Source organism: Carcharodon carcharias, chromosome 5, assembly GCF_017639515.1.
Source record: "Carcharodon carcharias isolate sCarCar2 chromosome 5, sCarCar2.pri, whole genome shotgun sequence".
In the NCBI taxonomy this organism is placed as follows: Eukaryota; Metazoa; Chordata; class Chondrichthyes; order Lamniformes; family Lamnidae; genus Carcharodon; species Carcharodon carcharias.
The window spans coordinates 170,629,560-170,654,618 of NC_054471.1; the positions used below are offsets into that span (position 1 = coordinate 170,629,560).

Here is a 25,059-nt window from a genome sequence, read left to right on the forward strand (position 1 = left end):
TTACTTGCTGTATTTCTTTTATTTGTAACAACGTAAATTCAGTTTGGTAATATAAATTGTACAACAAAGTTGTGTATAAATAAAAGGATGCTGGTTCATGCATACTTACTTGAAAGGGCAAGAAATGCAATGCCATTTACTTTAAAAACCAGTATTGACCTATTCAATGTTTATAAAACATATTTGGCTTAAAAAGGCATCAAGGCTTGCTTATTTAAGCAGCTACTGTTAGTGCTGAAGTATATACAAAAATTGAGCATTATACAATGTAGCATAAGATTATCAAAGTTATTCATTATTGATCTGATATTTACAGACATGTTACTGTACAAAGCAAGGCTTCATGTTTGCTACAAGTTTATTACATTTCAGTGATTATTTGCATTTTCTGAAACTTTTATTTCCTTTAAGCCTGCAGTAAACTTAAGTCTGTTTCAAGGACCTATGAGGGTAATTGACACTGCAATTGTTCTGGACTTAAAATAGTAACCCATTGGCAGACAGCTATGAAACTGGGGACTTGCACAATACTAACAAACAGACCAATGTTTCTCATTTTGCTGAAAATATTGAAAACTTCAAATCTCAGAATTTCTAACACTTTATATTAGTTCACAGACCTAAGGCAGCAACTGTAGTTGAAAGCAGTCACACATAAGGTAAATAACCGAAGAAACTACATCATGAGTTGACAAATGTTTAGACAACAGTCACGTCAGGATTTCTCTGAGGAAAGTGCTGAATCAAAAGCAGTGGACAGAACTTTGCAGATTGTTTGAGCTTGTTCCTGCAACACAGAAGGATTGGATTACTCAATCACAATGCCTATTTATGGGTGTAATTTTTTGTTATTAAGGCATAATTGCTTTTTAGATTTCACAACAGATATAAATTGATTAAACATGTTAGAAATACCCAAATATCACATGCTTAATGAGTTTCATTAGTTCAGCCAAATATTAGGCCAGCCACAGAACTCATTTCAAAATAATGTTGCTATGGGAATGTGATTTGAAAATAGTGATTTTACCAAATCCTAAATTACGTTTCATAAATTTGCAATGGAATTAGAGAATCAGTGTTAGACATGCCTCAATCATTCTGGCCATTGCTTTGTGGGGACCCTTATGATAAGTAACATTAAAAAATAGGAACAGGAGTACACCTTACAGTCCCTCCATCCTCCTCCTCCACTACATTGGAGTTAGGATCATGACTGATCCTCGATCCACTTTCCTGCTTGATCTCCATATTACATGGATCTTAACTCGAGCAAATCAGTTGACCTTGGTCTTGAATATTCTCAACGACTGATCATCCACAAGATTCATAGCCCTCTGATTGAAAAAGTTTTTTCTCCCCTCTGTCCAAAAAGACCATCCCTCATCCTGGGACTATACACCCGAGTGCTCGACTCTAGCCAGGAGCATCGACTCAATGGAGCGCTCTCAATCTTGCGTTTCAATAAGGTCATGCTTCATTCTTCTAAACTCCAGGGAATAGGATATCGCCTCATCCCAGGAATCAATCTCGTGAACCTTTGGACCTGCAAAGCAAGTATACCCCTTCTTGGGAATGGAGACCAAAACTGTATACAGTACTCCAGGTGTGGTCTCAAAACCTGTACAATTGCAGTATGACTTTGTTTTCTTATACTTCAACCCCTTTTGCAATAAAGGCCAATGTATTTGATGCAAAGCCTTTCTAATTGCTTACTGTACCTGCATGTTAATTGTTTCTTGTACATGGGCACCTAAATCCCTCTGCTGCAGCACTGAAATGTCCTTAAATCCGGGTCAAACAAATCCTCTATGAATAGTGCATTGTCCTCCCTCAACCTTTTTTGAAGCCTTGGATACAGTTGACCACACCACGGTCAGGGACTCTGAGCTCCCTGGGTTCCTATCTTACCTAGTCAATCATAGCTGTAATATCTCCATGGATGCCTTCATTTCTTGCCCAAAAACAATTCTCTCTGGAGTCCCCTAAGGATCTATCAGTTGCCCTCCTGCCCTTCTTCAGCAACATGCAACATAGAGATAAGGTAGGCTATTTCACCCTAGTCACACAATATCTTTTGAAGATAAGGTGGGAGGGAAGGGCAGCTGTGAATACATGGTATGTGGAGGATGATGGCAAAGAGAGCCAAGATGAATTTTAAAATCAAAAAGGATGACTTGTCATTATGTACATAGGCTAAAGTAAGAATGGAGAAAAAAGTTATAAGGAGCAAAAGGATGTGATTTAAAATATTAAGGGGAGGTGAAACAGTAGAGTAGAGGTAGGTGCCTCAAAGAAGAATTTGCTAAAGTAATGAGGGAATAGAACAAAGTGTGACACTGCTCCTTATGAAGCCCTTTCCACCAGTGATCCAAGGCAAGATATCACTTCAAACATCCACAATAAGATTCTAGAATAAAATGCTGAGAAGGGGGGCAGTGACTGTTGATTTGCCAGCAGCGTGGGTAAGGTGAGCAAAACAGGAAGGAGATCAGCCTCCCAGTTGGTGTTCTGGGTGAGAAGGGTTTGGACTAGTGGGGTTGGTCCTTGTAAGGAGGCAGCGATAGGTACCTCAATCGGCCCTTCAGAGAATATGAAACTTGACAGTAACGATGCCCCCATTGTCCAAGGCATTAAAAAAAGCCCAAAGTAGGAAGGGAGATGAGTAGTCATGGCTTGGGGTTGAGATTGGCTTGGAGGCCAGGGCAGGAAAATTAATAGAAGGGGAGAAATGATACATGCCCTATTTAGATGACAGAAATGGAAGGGAGGATGCTGATGGATCAGAAGTACAGATTCTAGTCCAAAACAGCAAGTAAAAATATGCACATGAACAAACATAATGGGAATTCAGATTACATAGAGATTACAGATGCATGGCTTATCATAAACAGAGGTCAAGGCGGATGTGCTATGAAACAGTTAAAGGAAAGTCTAACTAACACCTTATATTGGGATAAAGTTAACTTGCAATTAGCATGGAATGAACTTGCGAGTGTCCATGAAACAGTATTCAGGTTGAGACCATTGTGGAGAGTGAGTGAATGCAGGAGCAGCCATGGCACAGAGTATTAAACTGTTCCTTATAGGAACCACTAATGTGTACAATTTTTCAGGTTGGTTTTCTCATTCAAATCTCACACTTTATTCACCTGTCCAATGTGGTATAAACAAGAAGTTTTTAAAATACTGCTAGCAAAGCAATAACTTCCATTTGTTAAAAGTGACAGATGCAACCTGTATTGATCTGATAGTTGAGGTGCCAAACCACTCCCAAATTTTAAATGAGGTTACAAATATAAAACAAAGGGGAAAAACCATTTCTCACCAGGCTATTACACTGATACACGCAGATACTATACTCATTCTGGTTTGCATCGGTGGTTTTTATAGCAAGGAGGCTTTTTCCCATTCCCAAGCCATCATCATAACAGATCATTCGCACTATCAAATATAATGGATGTCTGTGCAAAATGTCCTGCCAAAAAGAAAAAGTGTTAATAGAATTTATTGCTTGACATGTATTTGAGTGACAGGAAATGGAATTCTATATCATAACGACTGGAATAATTCGAGGTTTTTCAAATTAAACCTGTGACACGAGTTTCTTAGTGGAATATTTGTGAAAAACAAGGAATAGATGTAAGTAATTTGACCCATCAAACCTGCTCTGCCTTTTTTTTTAGTTCTAGCAGCAATATTTTTTTAAATATCTTCTTGCCATGCATACCGATTGCCATATATCTCATTATATCCTTCCTTCCCAATCATCTATCTCCATTTTAAGCAGCTCAATTAATCTTGCATTTATTGCCTTCTGGAAAATTGTATTCCACATTTTCATAACTGATTAGCTAAACAAGTTCTTCTTCCTGGCTTAGCTCTAATTCAGATTATAGGTAAGGAATTCAGGTATGACATGGAAGCCGATCACTCTGATGGAGTTGTGCACAGTGCCACAAGCCACATCTGGTGCAGCCCATCATCTTAAAAAGGGCACTTGCATAGGCATCCCTGCAAGCACCAGAAGCCACTGAATTTATCCTATCGTGACATCACACTGCCCTATCAGCTGGTGTGACATCTATTTTCCAAATTTGTTCCATGCAGGCATTCAACCATTTTGCACGCCACTCACCAAAAGTCAAGCATTCAACTACTAAGAGGGTCCTAGCACTTGTAATTTTGAAGAACCTATACAATTGCAAAGTGTCTGTAAGTACTCTGGAGTGTTTTTGGAAAGTGATGCTACATTCTCACAGGGCTGGCAGACTTTTCCACAAAGGCTGTAAAAAGTATGGGGGCTTCAGCGCAATGGGGATTTGTTGCAGAGACTGTAGAGAGAGAAAGCTGTGCAATGCACTCTACCGACTTAGCATTTGACAGGTCAAACAATGCATCCAGCATCTTGGTGTTCATGCCCATCAGAAGTTTCCTATGTGTTGCTCCATCAAAGTTTTCATCCAAGTACCCTGTAGAAGAACTCAGCTGCAACCTCTCCTTCCAGTAAGCTAGCACACAAACCATCTATTACATCTGGCCTGGCTAGGCACACTTGTGCTCAGTGACTCACCATCTACTGCTCCCAACTCTATACTGGCCTTTAGTACAAGCAATGCCAGTATCTGAGGAGGCTGGGGAAGCAGTGGGTAGTCGATGTCACGGGAAGGTGCATTCACCAATCTTGACAATCCACATGAAGTCATTAGACTTATTATGGCACTACTGCTAGATCCTTGAGTCCAGATGCTGGGAACTGACTTCCCTAGCCAACTGCTCCTAGTCTATTCCGAGAGTTGTCCTTGAAGGTCTCCATGGCATCTCTCCTCCTGTCCACCCCCACCACTGAAATCTCCCGCACTGCATCCATAACCCTGGAGCCCTCTCTCTGCCCTGGTGTTCCATTTTCCTTCTTTAAAATTACAGTAATAGTGTTCAGCAGCAGCCTCCTATAATACTGTGCAGCTTCCATTTGAGAGGGGTAGACTGCCCTTAAGAACAGAAGGTGGCAGCACTACATATTATTGGCGCATGCTACTTGGCCCTATGCTTCCATTAGGTAAATGGGGTGGCAGCATCAAATTTGTGACGCCTGCAGCTGAAAAACAGCGTGAACCAATTCTTAGTCCCAAGTCTAGATTTCTTCGTTGGAGGGGGAAAAAAAATGGACCATAATTTGCTTTGGCAAGGAATCTAATGGCATCTACCAGCAAAACAGGACAAGCAAATGTGTATCTGTATAGCCAATCAGAATGAAGGGTTGCAAAATTAACAGTGCAAGAACTTGGAAGCAGAGCAAGTTGGTGTGTGCATGTCAAATCAGATACAGAAAGAGAAATAGAGAGGGTAAAAAAGATTTGATTAGAAGAAATTTAAAGAATATGTTTTACATTAAGATCTCTAACAGTTAAAACCTGGTGGAATGAAACTCCACAATTGTAACAGTTCGTTTTCAATACCACCGAGGTTGAGTGGTACTGAAAAAGTGTCATATGTTGTTAAAAGGGTACTTAGACTGAAATGGACAGAACTTAACATTTTGTAGTGATTTAGTTCGTGTCTACCATATATCCCATCCTTTTTGCTTAAGTGTTAACATTTGCTATCTTCCATTACTCTACCATCAGTACCAGAACAGCAAGCAAATGTCCCCAATTTTCTCACCTATTCCTTAATACACTGCCCTGGATTAAAACACTTGTGCTATGCCAACAAACACTTCTAAATGACAGGTATCATGCACAAACCAAAGATTTTACAGAATGAAATGATTATGTCTGAACAACAAAATTATCTAAACATACTGAAGTACAGGTACAATAAATTTGAATGTACACATAACAAAGTTTGCAATGCTCCATTACCCCTGTAAGAATAACTTCTGAGGATACAACACCACATGATTTACTGAACCAAGTCCTGGTTTCTAGTGAGAAAAATTCAGGTGGTTTCATTCTCTTTACCACCACCTCCATTGCAATATTGTCCCAAGCAGAGCATGAAATTGACTCCTTTAACCTGACTGTGTTCAAATTCAAAAAAGAACAACTCAACTGTGCAAATTTGGCTTTTTAGTTGAGCATTATGTTATATTCAAATAAATGATACAACTGTGGACAAAGCATGACTCATTACTTACAGCAGGGTTTCCCAAACTTTTTTTTCTGCTGTGACCCCAGAATGAAAATTGGTAGGTGTTGTGTGGAAAGTTGTTGAGCAGGGTTGGGGTTCAAACAACAGGGATACAGGCACAAAAAAACAATTAAGGGATCTACCATTTTGCAGGCTCTGTTGGTGTCAGCAGTCAAGCCTCAGAGCTCAATAGATTAAGCCATGCCCATGGGCAAAAAAAGATACGTTTAAAGGGGCCTCACAGCCGATCCCCAGGCTGTCAAATCACAGTCTCTGCTTCACAGCTGCTATTGCTGCATCAGAGCTCAAAACCCCAATTGCTCTTCGGGGTCACGACCCAGTTTGGGAACCCTTGATTTACATAATGGGAATTCTATTAACAAATCTCAATCAATGAAAATATTGTTCTTGCTGTTTACTTGTAAATGCAAGCACTTCAGAAGGTCATGATATGTTAATATTGTGTACTGGCAGAAGCAGGGGGCCTACAGTAGTATATCCAGCAGCTTTGGTGAATGGGAGAAACAAAAATTGTTATAAATGCAGGTTGTTGGTATCTGGGCCATGATAAGCTTTGAGGTCAGCCAAAAACCCTTTCCCCTTTTTTCTAAACAAAAATAACGTAAAGTGTGCATTGTGATGTCAACATGTACTAGCCTCTTACCTAATTGGCTGTTGACCTTAATTAGCTAATCACAGTAACACTTAGTCAAGGATATAATAAATATTCCATCATTCAAATTGACATTCAATGCTTAAAACTTTTTGTAAAAATTGCAGTCAATGGGCAACAAACTGTGCACGGGCAAGTTTGCTTTGGTTTATTCACCATTGTTAGATCAAGTAGCAAATATTCCCTTGTTGTGCTTCTTACATTCTGGGTTATAAAGGATTCCTGTACACTTATAGAAACTCCATTTCCTTAGCCTGTTTACCTATCTCTCCTGGCTAATTAATTTCAGGATAGTTGAAAATCCCTGATTATTATTTTTTTAATTAATTTCCCTAATTTGTTTGCATATTTCTTCTTCCACCTCTCTTCCACTATTAGGTGGTATGTAGACTACATCTATTAGTGTGATTGACCCTTTATATTTCTCTTATCTCTATCCAAATGCTTTTTATTTCTCTCTTACCAGAGGGCTGTGTCACTTATCTACTGCCATTATGCTATTGCTAATAAGTAAAGCTACTCCACCTCCCCCTTTTCCCTCTTTTTCATTATATTTTATACCATGCAATGCTTAATTGCCAGTCCTGATTTTCCTGTAGCCATGTTTCAGTAATCCCTACTAAAACTGCTTCCTCGCAACATACAATTGCCTCCCATTCCTCTGTTTATTATAAATTCATAGTTGTGAGGGGAGATCATGATCACACGCCCTGATACTAAGCGATTACTGTTTGAAATTAACATCTCTTTCTCTCCTGCATCTTTTAAGGTTCCTCGCCATTATAACAAAATTAGAAGGAAACATTAATATACTCACAAATTGATCAGAGGATGCAACTTTGATACCATATTTGGAGACATATAAAATACTCTCCTCTTCTGATGGTGTAAAAGGTAGTTTTCCATATTGCTATAACAGAAAGAACATGCACTACAGAGGAATCTGCCATTTTAACAAACTAAAACATATAGAAGCCAAAATACTGTTAATGCCGGAAATATGAAATCATAATCATCCAGCTCATTGTTAATATTAGGAAAGTATTTTTTTGTTTTGGGAAGATTGAGGTTGTACGGGTAAGGTAATGAAAATGCTGGGCTTTAGAAATTGCCAGAACACCCCAAACAATTTCAGATCAAAGGGATGTGTACTCATAAGGTCAGAGTTAAGAAGGTGAAAGCCATAAAAATGGCAGCTGGCCTTTGTTTAGCTGGGGAACTACAGACAGTAAGACTGAGGAGAATTGCCCTGACTTCATTAGAAATTTAAATTATTCAGGTAGGTCCCAGAGTCAAGAGATTTGACGATGAAGCTAAAAGTTAATTAATCTAAAAATCTAGTGGACATCTCAACTAACCTCTGATGAGTACAGATGCATAATTCAGGGCGGAGCCTTGTTTGAAATTCTGAGAAGTTGTGAGATTTTTCCAGAAGGTCTTTGGGTTTGAAGCTAAAACACCCAAGTTGGTGGGTGTAAGCCCCAAGTTCGGGCAGACAAAGAAAGAGTCTGCTAAGAACTGAAAAACAGCCATAGATCAAAAGTAAAAGGGCCTTTAGAAATCAGGGGTATTCACCACTCTTTACTCCTACCTGGTGTTATTCATCTTACATCCATTCTGCTACTTGTCCCCTGACTCCACATGCTCTGACCTTATTCATCCGTCTATTATATGGCACCTTATCAAAGGCCTTTTGAAAATCTAGATAAATTACATCTCCTACATTACCCTTATCTGTCTGTTACCTGTTCAAAGAATTCAATAAGGTTGGTCAATCAAGAGTCTCCCTTGAAATCCATGTTGACTATTCAACATTGTACTTTTAGTTTTTAGAACTTTTTCCTATTTTCTCCTTTAGTAGGGATTCCATTAATTTTCCTACTACTGATGTTAAGCTGACTGGTCTATAGTTCCCAAGACATATTTGCTCCCTCTTTCCCTACTCTCATTTTTCCCTTAAGTTTTTATTCATTCATGGTGTTTCATTAGTGTTCAGTTTATTCTTGATTTTTAGCAGAATATGTTTTTCCTGGGCAATGTTGAGCACTAAAATGTTTCCCATTGCTGTTCTACATCATGGTTTGGCAATATTGCAGTCCACTATATTTTCCCCAAGTCCTATTCTTAGCCCCTCAAAGTTGGCCTTTCTACAATCTATTACCTTGATTTTTGTCAAGCTTGTGTCCCTCTAAATTATCTTAATGCATATTATATTATGGTCAATATTGCCTAGATGTTCATCTACTTTTACTTCTCTTATCTGCTTTGGTTTACCATTGTTAGATCAAGTAGCAAATATTCCCTTGTTGAGCTTCTTACATTCTGTATGTAAAGGACACTTGAAACTCCATTTCCTTAGCCCTTTTACCTATCTCTCCTGGCTAATTAATTTCAGGATAGTTGAAAATCCCTGATTATTACCCTTTTTTAACTAAATTCCGTAATTTGTTTGCATATTTCTTCTTCCACCTCTCTACCTCTATTAGGTGGTATGTTGACTACACCTATTAGTGTGATTTAGCCTTTATTTTCTCTTATCTCTATCCAAGTGAATTTTACTTCTGTCTTACCAGAGCACTGTGTCACTTATCTATTGCCATTATGCTATTGATAATAAGGAAAAGCTACTCCACCTCCCACTTTTCCCTCTTTTTCACTATATTTTATACCATGCAATGCTTAATTGCCAAACCTGATTTTCCTGTAGCCATGTCTCAGTAATCTCTACCGGAACTGCTTTCTCACAACATACAATTCCTCTGTTTTATTAAGGACGCTGTGTGCATTGCTCTACGGTTTAACATGCTTTTTATAGCAGTTCCTCTCATTTTTATTGTTATCCTTTTCATATTCCTGTTCTATAATTCTGTTTATTCCCGGGCCATTTTTATGTCCTCCCTTCAGTTTAGGGAGGACATTTGTCCTATGCTCTCCTATTCTGTTTATATCTAGGCTTGTTTCATTTCTTGTAAATCCTTCCCTACTCTATGTTACAAGTTTAAAGCCTTTGCCGCTTCCCTGTTTACCCTTTCTACTAGACCACTGGTCCCATTCCAGACCACTGCTCCAGTTCCTTCCTGTCCCAGTACTGGTGCCAGAGTCCAAGAAAAGGATCTTTTAGAAAAAAGTCAGATGTCAATTTGATGAGTCAGTGGTACTACAAAGAATTTTCTTCTTTGAAATGTGGTGAAGAGCCATGATTGTATTGAAAGGTGGAGCAGGCTCAATGGGCTGTGTGGTTAACTCTTGCTCCTATTTCTTACGTTCTTAAAATCTAGAAGGTTTTTAAATTATGTATGTAAAAGAAAAGTTTGTTCACAACAGATAAGTTAACAAGCATTCTTTTTAATTCCATTATCTTACCTGTGCCAAATCTATATAATTAATCAAATCTTGTGGTCCTTGAAGACATTCAAATAAACTGGCTTTTAAGTTTTCAATAGCACCTAAATACTTCACTCGGAATTCAGTGCATGTGTCAAAGTTACTGTTACTCTGTCCTATAACAAAAGTATAAAAACACAATTTGTCTTCGCCCAAATAATTGCATAGCAGTAATCTGCAAAGAGAGATTCCTTGCATTACTCTAAACCTTCCAGAAAATTAGCACCAATTTTTTTTGCTTTCATTAATGGATGTTTTATTCGAATTGTGATTTATGGAAAATGAAATGCAACCGATTAATCCTTAACTTCCCCCAACCAGCAATTTTCTTCCCTATTCTTTCAACTCACACTGGGGTATATTTTATAGGCCACTAGTTTTTTGGTAGCTTGCCTGAGTAGGTATTTTTCATGAAAGTTGAACAATATATTTGTAGGAGAAGGCTTCAAAAAGCATCTTGGCGACCCTAGCTGATGTTTCCCTCCTTAGTCTCGCCATACTGAGGTCTGTGGTGGTGGTGCTACTTCCACTATTCTATTGGTGATCAACTGCAAGCTCCATGCTGAACAGGATCAGCCTAGTCCAATGAAGTTATATTAAGTAGTACATTACCCATTGAGCTATCAGAGAGTCCAGAGCTTTTTTACATCAATACAGCTATTTATCAAAAGGCACAGAATTACTTTGTGCATCATATATTCTTTAAGAAATAGAATCCATACTCTCATTTAAAAAAGATAGTTATCTGCATTGTGCACTATAATTTCAGAGAGTTTGAGGATGACACAAAACTCAGAAATGTAGCAAATAGTGACAATAACAGGCTTCAGGAAAGTACAGAGAGGCAGGTAACTAGATGGACCTATGGCAGATGAATAAACAGAAAATTGAGAGGATGCACTTTGGTAGGAAAAATAAGCAGAGACAATATAAACAACATGGTACAATTTTAAAGGAAGTGCAGGGACAGGGAGACCTAGGAGTTTATAGGGGCAGGACAAGCTGAGAAGACTTTTTTATGTTTATAAAACAGTACTTGTGGGATCCCTGGCTTTACAAATAAAAGCACAGAGCACAAAAAGCAAGGAAGTTATGCTAAACCTTTATAAGTACTGGTTTGTCCTGAACTGGAGTATCGTGTCCAATTCAGGGCACCACACTTTATCAAGCATGTCAAAGCTTTGGAGAGGGTGCAGAGAAGATTTACTAGAATGGTATCAAAGATGGGGGACTTAAGTTATGAGGAGAGATTGGAGAACCTGGGGTTGTTCTTAGAGCAGAGAAGGGTAAGGGGAGATTTGAAAGAACTGTTCAGAGCTATGACGGGTTTTGGTAGAGTAAATAAGAAGAAACCATTTCCAGTAGTGTGTCAGTAACCAGAGGTCATAGATTTAAGGTAACTAGCAAAAGAATGAGATGATGTGAAAAAAAATTACATAATGAGTTGTTATGACCTTGAATGGATTGCCTGAACAGGTGGTGGAAGCAGATTCAATAATAACATTAAAAAGGGAATTGGATAAATTCTTGAAGTGGAAAAATTTGCAGGGTTATGTTGGGAGGGTGGGACTAATTGAATAGCTCTTTCAAAGAGCCAAAGACAGATGGAACTGAATGGCCTCCTTCTGTGTTGTATCATTCTATGACTATGAATTACGTTCATGAAGGCATTATGTAGTATAATTACGTTCATGATTAAGTACTGATTAAGGTAAGTTTTTGAGAAAAAAAACGATGAGGGATTTAAGAGGAGAGACTGGAGAAGCTGGGATTGATGATTTGATTTTTTTTTCACAATTCGCTCCCTTTCCTCCCATATCTCATATCTTCCTTGATCAGTTGAATGAATTTTCTGAACATCTAAATGAGGGTCAATGCTGCTGCGCAATCGACACACCAGGTGGCCCATTCGAGCGGAACAGGAATTTTTTTTGTACAAAATACAACAGCTAAATCCCCGACTGAAATTTTCAAACAAGACTTGCTTAATCCTACAAGGTGAATAAGTGCATTACTTAAGCACTTTTGCTTCTCATGTTTATGCCTGAACTACCTTAAAAGCTTCTGCAATCAACATTAGTTTGAAAATGTATTATGCATAGACCTGCTAGAGAACTGTCATAAATTGTTAGACATAAATAGCAATTATAAATGCTTCCAGAAACTGGGTCCCCAGAGGAGTCAGATGTACTTTGCTCAGTGTTTTTTAATAGATGGCATACACGAGAAACACAAGAAGTTAGTATGATCATTTCTTAGGAGACAATGAGATTGAGGCTCAATAGTGACAATGACAAAAACTGGGGAGAAAGTGGCTTCACAGTGCCCACCAGTGAAAGCACTGGAGACAGAGAAAGTTTTAAAGGTGTGAAGATGGGGATGTTTTAACATTGAAAGGGCTTTAAATATCTAAGAGAATCTACTTAGCCTTCCCACTGTTCACCCATCTATTGATACAATTTATCTTCCTTCTGTATTCTCAAGATTTTCCTCATGGATCTATTTACATTATTCTAGGGTGAAGTCAGCTGAAAAGTGTACCTAAATGAAACTTGTCCCAACTTTCTGCTTCCAGCAGGCTCACTAGGGATTTGGAGGATGCCCTGATCTTTTTCCCCCTCAATAACCTGAAGATCTGAAGATCAATTGCAGCAGCAACTGCAACCCTTCCCCCCACAAACCGCCCAACTAAGATTGCCCAATTTAGTACAAATCTAGAATAGGATGTGGAATCCAACTCTTCTGAATGGCTTAGAAATATATTATTTGGTGCATCAGAGTAAGACTACACCAGCAAATAATCTGTTTAAATTATGATAGTGGATAGATCTAATTCTGAGACTTCACACAAGTTTTGGAACAATCTAATAGTGTCTTTGTATCAACAAGTTCCTATGGCAATGACATTTTCTAAATTCACAAATACAACAGTAGTAGTAAAACTATGGGTAACTTGATCTGCCCACTGCTATTTTTGACTATTATTGAAAAAAATTAACATACTAGTCGCTAAGCTCTGGATGTAAGGGAGCTGTCAATATTACACGTTACAATATATCTGAACTGTACTTACAGTATAAAAGATTTAAAAGAATTTTGCAGTACAATACCTGAACTCCTTGTGGAGTCTGTATCAAGACTAGCCACTGTACTAGATCTAGAAAGACCACCCAAACTGGAATCTACTGACTGGGAAAAGAAAGCACACAAATGTATTAATAGTTTAAGTGATAAATCCACAAACGTTACATTTACTATCAAGAGTAGTGTTTTGCACTTTCACTCAGACATCTGACATGTGACCTTTTTTGTTCAGAGCACTGCCTGTGTAGGGTATTCAGGAGGACGTAAGTGACAAAAGAGTATGAAGGCTGTCCCATGGAAACACTTTGTATCCCACTTTTAAATAATTCACCTGACACTTGCATTAGGGCTAGATTATTAAAAAAATCTTAATGAATATTTGGGTGAATTGAATTACCACTTTCAACAACACAAACAGAAAGTGCCAATTTTCAATGTTTTAAAGGTCAAATATAAAAATGGGCACCAGCTATTAACACACGTTAAAAACCCCATTAGACAAACACTGACAGAGGAAGAGTTGAAAATTGTACAAGTAACTCCAGCTGTGACAAGATAATGCTGCAAATTTAAAATATAGGAGAGCAAATTTTTACTAAATTCTATTAAATGACAAGTTAATCCTTCAGTTATTATCCTTTGCTCCTTGTCTATGCTACCGGACTGCATTGCTGAGATCTCCTGCTTCAGTTTTGATGGGTTATGACAATTCCTCCTAATACATAAAACTTCCCAACTTTGTAATGTCTTCTCCAGAACAACAGAAATCAAAGCAAAATTACAGGCTAATATCTGCCCAGAATATGTTAATTGTGGTGACTTATTTTTAAACCAGGCTTCAGCAATCTGTCTGGTCACCAGGAACAGTGGCCTTTGATAATGAGAGGGCCCAAAATGGAAATTAATCAATACGTACAGACTCAGAAATCTCTTGCTGCAGCAAAGTTGATAATTGATCAATTTTCTAAACAAATCATAGTGATAAGACCAACCGATTTGGCTTGTTCCTGAGTCAGCGTATGGCAGTCACTTATTTTGTTTAGCTGAAACAGGCGCAATGTGTGTACAAGTTCTTTCTGCCTGCAAAGAACAGGGCCTTGTGTATTCATATATGTAGCTTCCAGTACATGCAAATGCACCACACTACGCACTGGCAATCTTAAATTGGTTGTCAACATAATTCTTAGCACTCTGAGGATTATTTAGCAAATGTCCACATCTAACATTGGACTCTGTATTTTGAGTTTTGCAAGCACAGGCTGGTTGGGTACGGTCTGCACCTTGCCCATTGCAAACAGCGGCTGGGACATGCTGTTTGATAATGATCCGCTAGTCTTTGGGAAATATGGCCTACATGCCAAGCATCACACTGGCACTGAAATTCATATACCACTACTCATTTGTGATGGGCAGAACATCTTTTTGGTTTAACAGCAACATTCTGTTAGTGGCGAATACCACTCGTGTTGCTACTGCATAGTAGCAGCATGTAACTGCTAGCTTCACCTGTTGGTCGAATTACTGAAAAAACTGCATACTCAACAGGTATTAATAGTACAGTGAAACGATAAACAATACAATTACACCACATAACTTAGACAAAAACAAGAAACACAACAAAGATTTGGTATTAAACTGTTGCCTGGGGTATTTGAAAAGGTTACAGTAATGAATAGGTAGTATCATTGAACCACAGAGATACACAGTAGAGAGACATGACTCAATATTTCACAAAGCTTTGAGAGGATGGCTTCCACAGCATTTCTCCATGTGCATACTGAATATTCATATAAAGCAGTCCGTCTTAACAAGTGAGAAACACATTGTCAAAACCTATAATTTTTGTACCTTCTTTAATTATGTAATAGCAATTTATAAATTTAAACAAAGTTCTCTGGTATTACCTCTTTGGTAACATCAGTCAAAGCCTGACTGAGCATATATTTAAATAGCGCCTTGACAATGAAAACCTACTTTGCTTTTTGTGCTGATTTCACTGCCTTGAGAACTGCTACTGCTATGGCGTTTCTTTCCTTTTCGAAACATTTCTCACCATTGTTTTTGAAAGCGGATAAACCTGTGAAACAGACAAAGAAAAAGTCATAAAACACTCGTTAAACATCAGCTACCTCAGATGAAAATCATTTGGACATTACTGATGATATCCAACTTATACCAATCAATATGTATAAAGCTGACACCTCTGGAAGTGAGACCTCAATGAGGAGTAGGAGAAAGTGCAGGAAGATAAACTACTCAGTCTCCATGTGTACAAACAATATGTAAATATAAAATTAAAATTAAACTCCCACATAAAATTAAACTCTCTCTCTATACTGTTCACAAACTGCAGGAAAGTTAGGGAAATAGTATACATCATTATTTTCAGGCCATCCCAAACTATGAGCTCTTTCGACACAGGTCCTATAGTTCATCAGATTCAACACCAACAACAACAACTTATTTTTATATAGCACCTTTGAAGTGATAAAACATTATTGTAAAACAAAGTATGACACAGAGCCACAAAAGGAGATATTAGGTCAGATTGACCAAAAGCTTGGTTCAATAGATAGGTTTTAAGGATTATCTTAAAGGGGGAAAATGAGGTAGAGAGGCTGAAATGTTTAGGGGGGGATTTCCATAGCTTAGGGATTTGGTACTTGAAGGCACTGCCACCAACGCAGGAGCAATTAAAGTCAGGGATGAGAGTGAAAATATCTCGGAGAGTTATGGGGCCAAGGAGTTCACAGATATAGGAATTGATGCGGCCATGGTGATATTTGAAATTTAAAATCAAGACATTGCTTTACCGGGAAGAAATATAGTCAGTAAGCAGAGAGGTGGTAGGTGAACTGGACTTGATGCAACTTAGGACGTGGGCAACTTCAAGTTTATTGTGGGTAGAGTGTGATAGACCAGCCAAGAGTGTGTTGGAATAGTCAAGTCTAGAGACAACAAAGTAATGAATGAGGGTTTCAGCAGCAGATGAGCTGAGGCAGGGGCAAAGTCATGTGATGTTACAAAGCTGGAAATAGACATTCTTCATGACGGTTTGAATATATAGTAAGTAGTTCATCTCGAGGTCAAATGTGACACCAAGGTTGCAAAAAAATCTGATTTAGTCTCAGTTTCGTTGCCAGTGAAAAGGATGGAGTTAGTAGCTAAAGAATCAAGTTTGCAGCAGGAACCAAAAACAATGGTTTTAGTCTTCCCAATATTTAGTTGGAGGAAATTTCTCCCCCTCCATTACTGGACATCAGATAATCAATCTGATATTCAGTCACGGTGGAGGAGTCGAGAGGTGATGGTGAAGTGGAGCTGGTGTTGTCGGCGTACATGGGAAAATGAATGCTGGGCTTTTGGATGATGTCACTGAGGGGCAGCATGTAGATAAGGAATAGGACGGAACCAAGGATAAATCCTGGGGCACATCAGAGGTAATTGTGTAGAATAAGGAAGAGAAGCCATTGCAAGCGATATTCTCTATACAATTAGATAAGAATGGAACCAAATGAGAGCAGTTGCACCCAGCTGGACACTAGTGGAGAGGCACTGGAGAAGGATGGTGTGATCATCTGTGTCAGAGACTGCAGAGAAAGGTGAGAGGGGATAATTTACCTTTGTCACAGTACATCACATTGACTTTGATAAGAGCAGTTTTAGTTGTTGGGTTCCTCCAACGTGGAGCAAAAACCCAATCCTGTATATATTTAAAGACTTTATCCTTATTACTATTTCTTATTTTTAAACTGGACTTTTCTGCTAAACAAAGACAATTAAGATGGTTGACCCTCTGTCCAGAAATTACCCCCAGCAGTTTCCAGAACAAAAGAGTTCTCATATATATTATATAATAAGGTCATATAGACTCAAAACATTAACTCTGCTTCTCTCTCCACAGATGCTGCCAAACCTGCTGAGATTTTCCAGCATTTTCTATTTTTATTTCAGATTTCCAGCATCTGTAGTATTTTGCTTTTATAGAAAAATTCTCTTCAGTTTCGGGAATGTCACACCTCATTATGCCTAAGGAGCTTCTAACAGACAATTTTGGACTGTTACAGGCCAATTTCAAAAGGAGCTTCAATTATGCCATTTGCATTTAGTAAGCCAACCTTGCTATGGAATCTGTGGGTCTGCTGAGACAATGGCTTCCCAAACACCAGACCCTCAACAATGAATGTCACCCCTTTCAACCCATAATGGCAGAGACTTTATCAGTCCTGAAAACAAAGACATTCCAGATACTGGATAAATGTCCTTTGTTGAAGTTGACTGTGGCAAAGGAAGATCACATGACCCAATACACTGGCCTTTTCAGCAGTTTAATATTACCTTTCTGAGCTGCACAGCCAGTCTGCTGTTTAAATATTAACTGGCAGGCCATACAAAAACAAGCTCTGTCCAGGTTGGACCACCTGACTGCTAGAAGATTTTGTAACATTGCCTATTGACCTGGCATAATTTCTGCATGCCTACTTCATCTTGCGGCATCGATGCTACTTGTAAAAGTGAATCTTACAACACTGGTCTCCAGCCAGCCGGCCATCAAATGCCTGTGTGAAAGACTTCCTCATTGGACTCTGACTTTGGGAGTCTGGAACTCACGTGAACCAATATTCATTTTCTTTGCAATCCTTGTACTATAAAACCTCCTTTTCTCTATCCCCCACTTTACTGTGTGAATGCAGAGTGGGGCGTTGCTAACACTCCTTTGAGGGTTTTTGAGTGTGTACAATAAACTAAACTGCTGAGTTAATCCTAATTCAGGTTTGCTGTGTGATGATGAGTAAAATTGGATCACACAAAAACTGTGGGGTTGGGAAACTATGCCACCGGCTATTCTAAAAAAAAACTAATTCAAACACCTTTGTTTACAGACCAATGGAAAGAGGAAACAGTTGTTTGAACTGACCCTCTCCTGTCCGTAACACAGTATTGTGGCAGGAGTGGAAACCTGATTGGAGCGAATTACACATGGAGTTCCAGGAAAATTGGCACAAATTTGGGAGGAGATAAAACATTCTCGGACTTTGGAGAGAAAAGGGAGGTTGGAGATGGGAGGGTAGTTTGCAAGGATGATGGGGGGGGGTCAAGGGGTTTTTTTTGAAGAGATGGGTTATGACAGCAGATTTAAAGTAGAGAGGGACAATACCCAAAAAGGGAGAACTGTTCACAATGTCAACTAACATGGGGACTAGGGGAGGAAATTGAATGGTCAGCAGATTAGTGGAAACAGGGTTGAGGGAGCAGGACACAAGGGGAGCTCAGAAAGGGCATAAAGGGAGGTAGAAGATAAACTACAGAAAGATGGGAGTTCAGGACTAGGACAAGGGGAGAACCTAAAGGAAATTTGATCCGGTGGGCTAAAGGAAGAGAAGGGTGCAGGAGAGTTAGCTGATTGGATAGTCTCAATCTTAGTGACAAAGAAATCCACGATCTCCTCGTAGTTACTGTTGGCGGCGAGGGTGAAGGACATAGAAGACGGGGAGAGGGATTTGAGAAAGTTTGCAGTAGAGAATTTTGCATCCCAATATATAACTTCATATATTATGTGATGTGATCCCTATATTAGCCATATTAGCCAGGTACAAGTTAGCAGGCAATACTATATGATAGCTGTATGCTGGTTTGATGAAGTTTCAATATTTACACTTACCTTATTCAATACTGAACAAATGACTAATTTACTATACCTGTGGTATAACTTGAACCTGAACATTCACCTTTCTTAAAAATGCCAGGCAAATGCCCATTGCACTCTGTACCAAATAGAAACTTCCTTTAACAACTGAGGACAGCTACAGTGCCCCAAACTACAATCATATTATTACAATAATCATGTGCCACAGTCTATACACAACATGCTGCTCACACATTGCCCCCTCAACATCTTCTTGAGTTGTAATGTTTATAAATCCTTTTCAAAGTTTTTTCTTTTAAATTCCAATAAATGTTGAACATTTTCAAAAAGAGAAAACTGGTTGTAACATTGAGAGTGAGGATAAGGCATAGATGATCAAATGATAGATTGTTGTAGTTCTAGCCCATTAAAAATGTCACTGTAGAATGCAAACAGGTTCCATTAAATTATCTGCAATAATAGTTGATATTCCAGTATCCCAGTAAATATCTATCATCTTGTTCATGCCGACTGATATACTTTGCAGTCAGTAATAGATACTCAACTTTCCATTGCTAATACCTTGAGGATTGGAAACCAGTTCCTCCCCCGGCCTCAATATTCTGAGACTCCATCAGGATAGACTGCTCCAAATGTACAGGAGCAAAATATTTACCTTTCTTGGGTTTCAGTGAGAAAAATAAAGATGGGTCACTTTTTGATCCCCACATCTCGACTGTGAGCAATCAGGGCATTAGGAGCAGAAATGTGAGTAAAGACTAGTTACACTGGATCTCAGTCCAAAGCACAAACTGCAAACATAGTAAAGCTGAATAATTGACAACATCATATTCCAGGGCCTTAATGCCAGGAAGTTTTCTGCCCTTTTAATTTTTTTGTGTGTATGTGTGTGTGTGTGTTATTTGGCAGGAGGAGGAGGATCATTGAGTTGTCAGCCAAACCTGATTATGATAGGCCTGCACCATTCTGCCATTGCCCTCTCATTATAATAACATCAGATTAACTGGAAAAATGATGTATGTGGAGGCTACATTTCACCAGAGAGGCTGTGACAGTTGTTTTGTACATTGCAAGCTGACCTGTAGCAACTCCAGGGCACTGCAGTCAGCAGCTATCAAGATCATATCAGCCATTAACATTTTTGCCCAAGCTTATTCCAGGCTACCACAGCAGCCACCAACAATATCTCAGAATGCAGCAAAAACATGTGGATCCATGATAGCGCAGGCAATTCAATGTAACATGGTGATTAAAGTTTGCTTCATTACACATACGCTGTGTGTCCACACAGCTCTACTTCACCAGCACCTCTCTCCATTCCTCCACTGTCACTGATTTTTACATCACTTCTCCAACATCCAGTTCTGGATGGGCAGAAATTTCCTCCAACTAATTATTGGAAAGACTGAAGTCATTGTCTTCAGTCCCCACTACCAACTTTGTTCCCTAGCCACTGATTCCATTCTTCACTATCACCAAATCCACCTACTTCCACCTCCATAACACTGCCTCACTCTGCCCATGCCTCAACCTTCAGCCCTGGTTTTGTTACCTTCAAGCCGAATAATTCCAATGTTCTCCTGGACAGCATTCCATCTTGCACACTCCATAACTTAAGCTGACCCAACCTGTGTCTTAACTCACACCACGTCCTGGTCATCCATCTATCACCCTTGTGCTCATTCACCTACATTAACTCCTGATGCAACAACCGAGGTTATAAAATTCTCATTCTTGTTTTCAAATTGTTCCATGACCCGGACACTGTCTTCTTTTGTAACTTACAGTCCTCCAAGATCTCTTAATACCTCCAGTTCTGGCCTTTTGCACATCCCTGATTTCAATAATTCTGCCACTGGTAACCTTCCCTTCAGCTGCCTGGGCTCCAGGCCCTGGAATTCTATCCCTAATACTTTCTACCTCTCTACTTCTCTCTCCTTCTTTAAGATGCTCTTTAAAACCTACCTCTTTGACCAAGCTTTTGGTCATCTGTCCTAATACCTCCTTATGTTGGTTGGTGTCAAATTTACATTTTACAACGTTAAAGGTGTCATGTAAAAGCAAGTTCTGATTATTGTATCACTTCAGGTTTTCAGGCGGCCACTCACCAACCATAAGCTTAACAATCCCCCTGCATTGTGTAAGAGGTCACAGTGAACCTTTCTTCTACTTAAAAGTTGCAATCTTGCATTTTTGTGGACTGTGGTGGTAAATTTGTAGGATTTATTTTGTTTGCTTTTGCTGGAGAGCAAAATAAAGCAGAAGAATGCAGGAGAAAACATCAGTAAATCCAACAGCCAAGCTATTTATGAAGAGGGAAAAAGAAAAGTAAATGTAAAGAAGGTACGCAGACAATTATATTCCCAACTTTGCTGTTGCCAGCTGCCTATGTAATGGCTGCAGCTTGCCAATATAAGTTTGTTCTGGATGTAAGTCAACTCCTCAGTATAAGGCTGTCATTGAAATTTCACACCTAGGATTTGCCCAACATTACGCGCAAAGCATGATCTGCAGTTGGATATCATAATGTCATGAAGTATTGTCTTACTCTATCTGGACATCCTCTCAATCTGCTAGTTAGAAATGATTCTTCCCACTCATCCCACAGCTTTTTAAATTGACTAATCTATTTTTTAAATTTCCTTTTCAAATCTCAATTTTCCCCTCTCAAGGAGCTGATGGCTGTTCAGGTACAGTTCCACAGGTCCCAGGACACTTCGATACCTCACTGAAGCTGCCATGCTTAATTGTGAAGCTAGAGATCTAATATAGTACCAATGAGCTATTGGCTTAAAGGGATAATAATGGCCAAACATGATACCATCCTCACCCAGTGTCCATTGTTTCAGTGGGGCACTCAAAACACAAAGATGACAGCCAGCGATAGACCAGTTGGTCTACACAGTCTACCAATACTGGTACAAAAGCAAAATATTGCTGATGCTGGAAATCCGAAATCAAAACAGAAAGTGCCAGAAATACACAGCAGGTCTTGCAGCATCTGTGGAGAAACAGAGTTAATGTTACAGGTCTGATAAAGTTCTAATGAAAGGTCATCGGCCTGAAACTTCAACTCTGCCTATGCGAATACTGGCTGTTGGGACTGGATGCTTGCTACCAGCCACAGTTGACGGTGGTGATATTATCTAAGGAATGTGCTAATGGTGACATTAAGGGTGGAAAGCAGGACGAGCAAGTGACAGATGGCCCTAGTGGGGGTGGGGTAGGGGGAAGGGATCGAAATTGGCTAAAAGGTAGAGATAAAACAATGGATGGAAATAAAGAAAAAATAATAGAAATAGGTGGGAAAAGAAAAATATATTAAAAAATATATAAGTTTTTAGAAAGAAGGGGGATCGGAAAGTGGGTGGGGATGAAGGAGACAATTCATGATCTGAAGTTGTTGAACTCAATGTTAAGTCTGGAAGGCTGAAAAGTGCCTAATCAGAAGATGAGGTGATGTTACTCCAGTTTGCATTAAGCTTCACTGGAACATTGCAGCAGGCCAAGGACGGACATGTGGGCATGAGAGCAGGGTGGTGTGTTGAAAGGGCAAGCGACAGGGAGGTCTGGGTCATGTTTATTCTTAATGGTCTTCTTTGAGAGACCTTCAATTTGTGATCACAATTATAGTCCACCAGCCTCACAAATGTAATTGTACTAAATTTCAAACAGTTAAGTAAACAAATATTTCTAATCCAAACACAATAATTACACAGGTTCTTCTTTTTTGATTATTGTGTTAAATTTTCACTGCATTAAAAACACTAAAGATCACCAGTATTACATTTTATGCAAAGTCTACTTTACGTAGAGCCTCCATCAAAGAGAAACCAGGTATGTGGGAAGTTGCCAACACATTCATTTTTAAAAGTCAACAATGAGATGTAATCATTGTCTACAGCTCGAGTACAAAAGAAACCACATTTATAAAACTATAAAATGTTTGCAGCACAGAAGGAGGCTATTTGGCCCAATGTGTCCATGCTGGCTCCCTGCAAGAAACTCAGCTAATCTCATTTCCCTGTCCTTTCACTGTGCCTTGCGATTCTTCTCTTCATATAATTACCCAATACCTTTTTGAAAGCCATGATTGAATCCGCTTCCACTACACTCACAAGCAGTGCATTCTAGATCCTAACCAATCACCACGTAAAAAAGGTTTTCCTCATGTTGCCTTTGTTTCTTTTAAATCTGTGCCTTCTGGTTCTTGGCCCTTCTGCCAACAGCAACAGTTTCTCTCTATCTGCTCGGTCTAGATCCCTCATGATTTTAAGCGCCTTTAGCAAGTCTCCTCTCAATCCTATTTTCTGGAAGGAGAACAGCCCCAGCTTCGCCAATCTATTATTGATAGAAGTTCCTCATCCCTAGAACCATTCTCATAGATCTTCTATGCACCCTCTCTAATGCCTTTGCATCCTTCCTAAAGTGTGATGCCCAGAATTGGAAACAATACTCCAGTTGATGCTGAAGCAGTGTTTTATAAAGGTTCACCATAGCCTCCTTGCTTATGTACTCTATGTCTCTATTTAAAAAGTCTAGGATCCCGTATGCTTTATTAACTGTTTACAAGACATAGGAATGCGATGGAATATTTTCCACTTGCCTGGGTGAGTGCAGCTGCAACAACACTCAAGTATCTTGATACCATCCAGGACAAAAGAGACCACTTGATCGGCACCACATCCATTACTTTAAACAGTCACTTCCTTCCACCACCAACACAGTGTCTTGTAGACACTTAATAATGTGTACCATCTACAAGATGCAACTCACCAGGGCTTCTTTGACAAAACCATCCAAACCAGTGACCTTTATCGACAAGAAGGACATGAACAGCAGATGCATGGGAACACAACCACCTGCAAGTTCCAATCCAAGCCACACAACATCCCATCTTGAAACTGTGTCACCGCTCCTTCAAAATCCTGGAACTCCCTTCCCAACAGCACTGTAGGTGTACCTATATCACTGGGGCTGCAGCAGTTCAGGGAGACACCTCACCACCACCTTCTCAGGGACAATAAGGGATGGACAATAAATGCTGGCCTAGCCAGTAACGCCCACATCCCAAGAACAAATTTAAAAAATGCTTTCTCAACATGTCCTGCCACCTTCAATGATTTGTGCACATAAATCCCAAGTTCCTCTGCTCCTGCACCCTGCTTAGAATTGGATCCTTTATTTTATATTTCTTCAAACATATGCAGGAGTAGGCCATTCGGTCCCTCGAGCCTGCTCTGCCATTTAATGACATCGTGGCTGATCTGATTGTGACTCCAACTCTAATTTCCTATCTACCCACTATACCCTTTGACTCCCTTGTCAATCAAGAATCTATCTAACTCAACCTTAAAAATATTCAATGGCTCTGCCTCCACTGTTCTCTGGGAAGAGAATTCCAGATACTAATGACGCCCTGAGAGAAAAGATTTCTCGTCATCTGTCTTAAATGGGAGACCCCTTATTTTTAAACAGTGTCCTCTCGTTCTAGTCTCTCCCAAAGCTAAATTGATTGGTCTGTAGTTACTGGGCTTATCTTTATACCTTTTTCTCAACAAGGTTGGAACTTGTGCAATTCTCCAGTCCTCCCGAACGATCCTGCTATCTAAGGAGGATTGGAAAATTTTGGCCACTGCCTCTGCAAATTCCATTCTCACTTCCCTCAGTATCCTTGGATGCAGATGATCCAGCCCTGATGGCTTATAAACTTTAAGTATAGCCAGCCTGCTTGGTACTTTTTCACTTATAGCTGAAGAACATTTCAACAGTGAATGGTCAGGATTGAAATGGTTAGGTAGAACAGAGTTTATTAGTAATACAATGATTCAAAGCTGACTAGCACCAAAACACAACAGGCCCAGCAACACATTCACACCAAACAGCCTCTGCAACCCTTCATTTTCTCACACACTCTCCCTACAGCACATCTGTCATAACGTTTGGAGAAAATAAAACTATATCTAAGATTTATTTAAAAAGAAAACTAATTACCTAACGAACTAATGGGCTCTTACAGAAATAATAAAATCATCCTACACAATGTTTGAGTTTTTGTTCTCTGATGGATTCCTCTTGCACTTCCGAGTGTTTCAGTTTCTTTGTCCCCCGCCCCCGCGTGGGGGAGGCGGTTTCCAGC

General features: G+C 39.3%; 1 protein-coding gene across 4 annotated transcripts; it reads right to left on the minus strand.

Moving 5' to 3' along the window:
* On the minus strand, positions 1–25,056 carry itgb1bp1 (integrin beta 1 binding protein 1). 4 transcript variants are annotated; one of them, XM_041188025.1, is made up of 8 exons: positions 24,915–25,030; positions 21,751–21,921; positions 15,248–15,350; positions 13,300–13,378; positions 10,169–10,305; positions 7,623–7,715; positions 3,329–3,478; positions 1–787 (listed from the first exon to the last, which is right to left on the minus strand). In XM_041188025.1, exons 3-8 carry the CDS (start codon positions 15,317–15,319, stop codon positions 716–718), a joined length of 603 nt encoding a protein of 200 aa, XP_041043959.1. In that variant the 5' UTR covers positions 15,320–15,350; positions 21,751–21,921; positions 24,915–25,030; the 3' UTR covers positions 1–715. The 4 variants fall into 4 exon arrangements, with proteins under 4 accessions (XP_041043959.1, XP_041043957.1, XP_041043958.1 ...); XM_041188023.1 differs by lacking the exon at positions 21,751–21,921 and having other exon boundaries at positions 24,960–25,056; XM_041188024.1 differs by lacking the exon at positions 21,751–21,921 and having other exon boundaries at positions 24,915–25,035.
* Between the last annotated feature and the right edge of the window lie 3 nt (positions 25,057–25,059).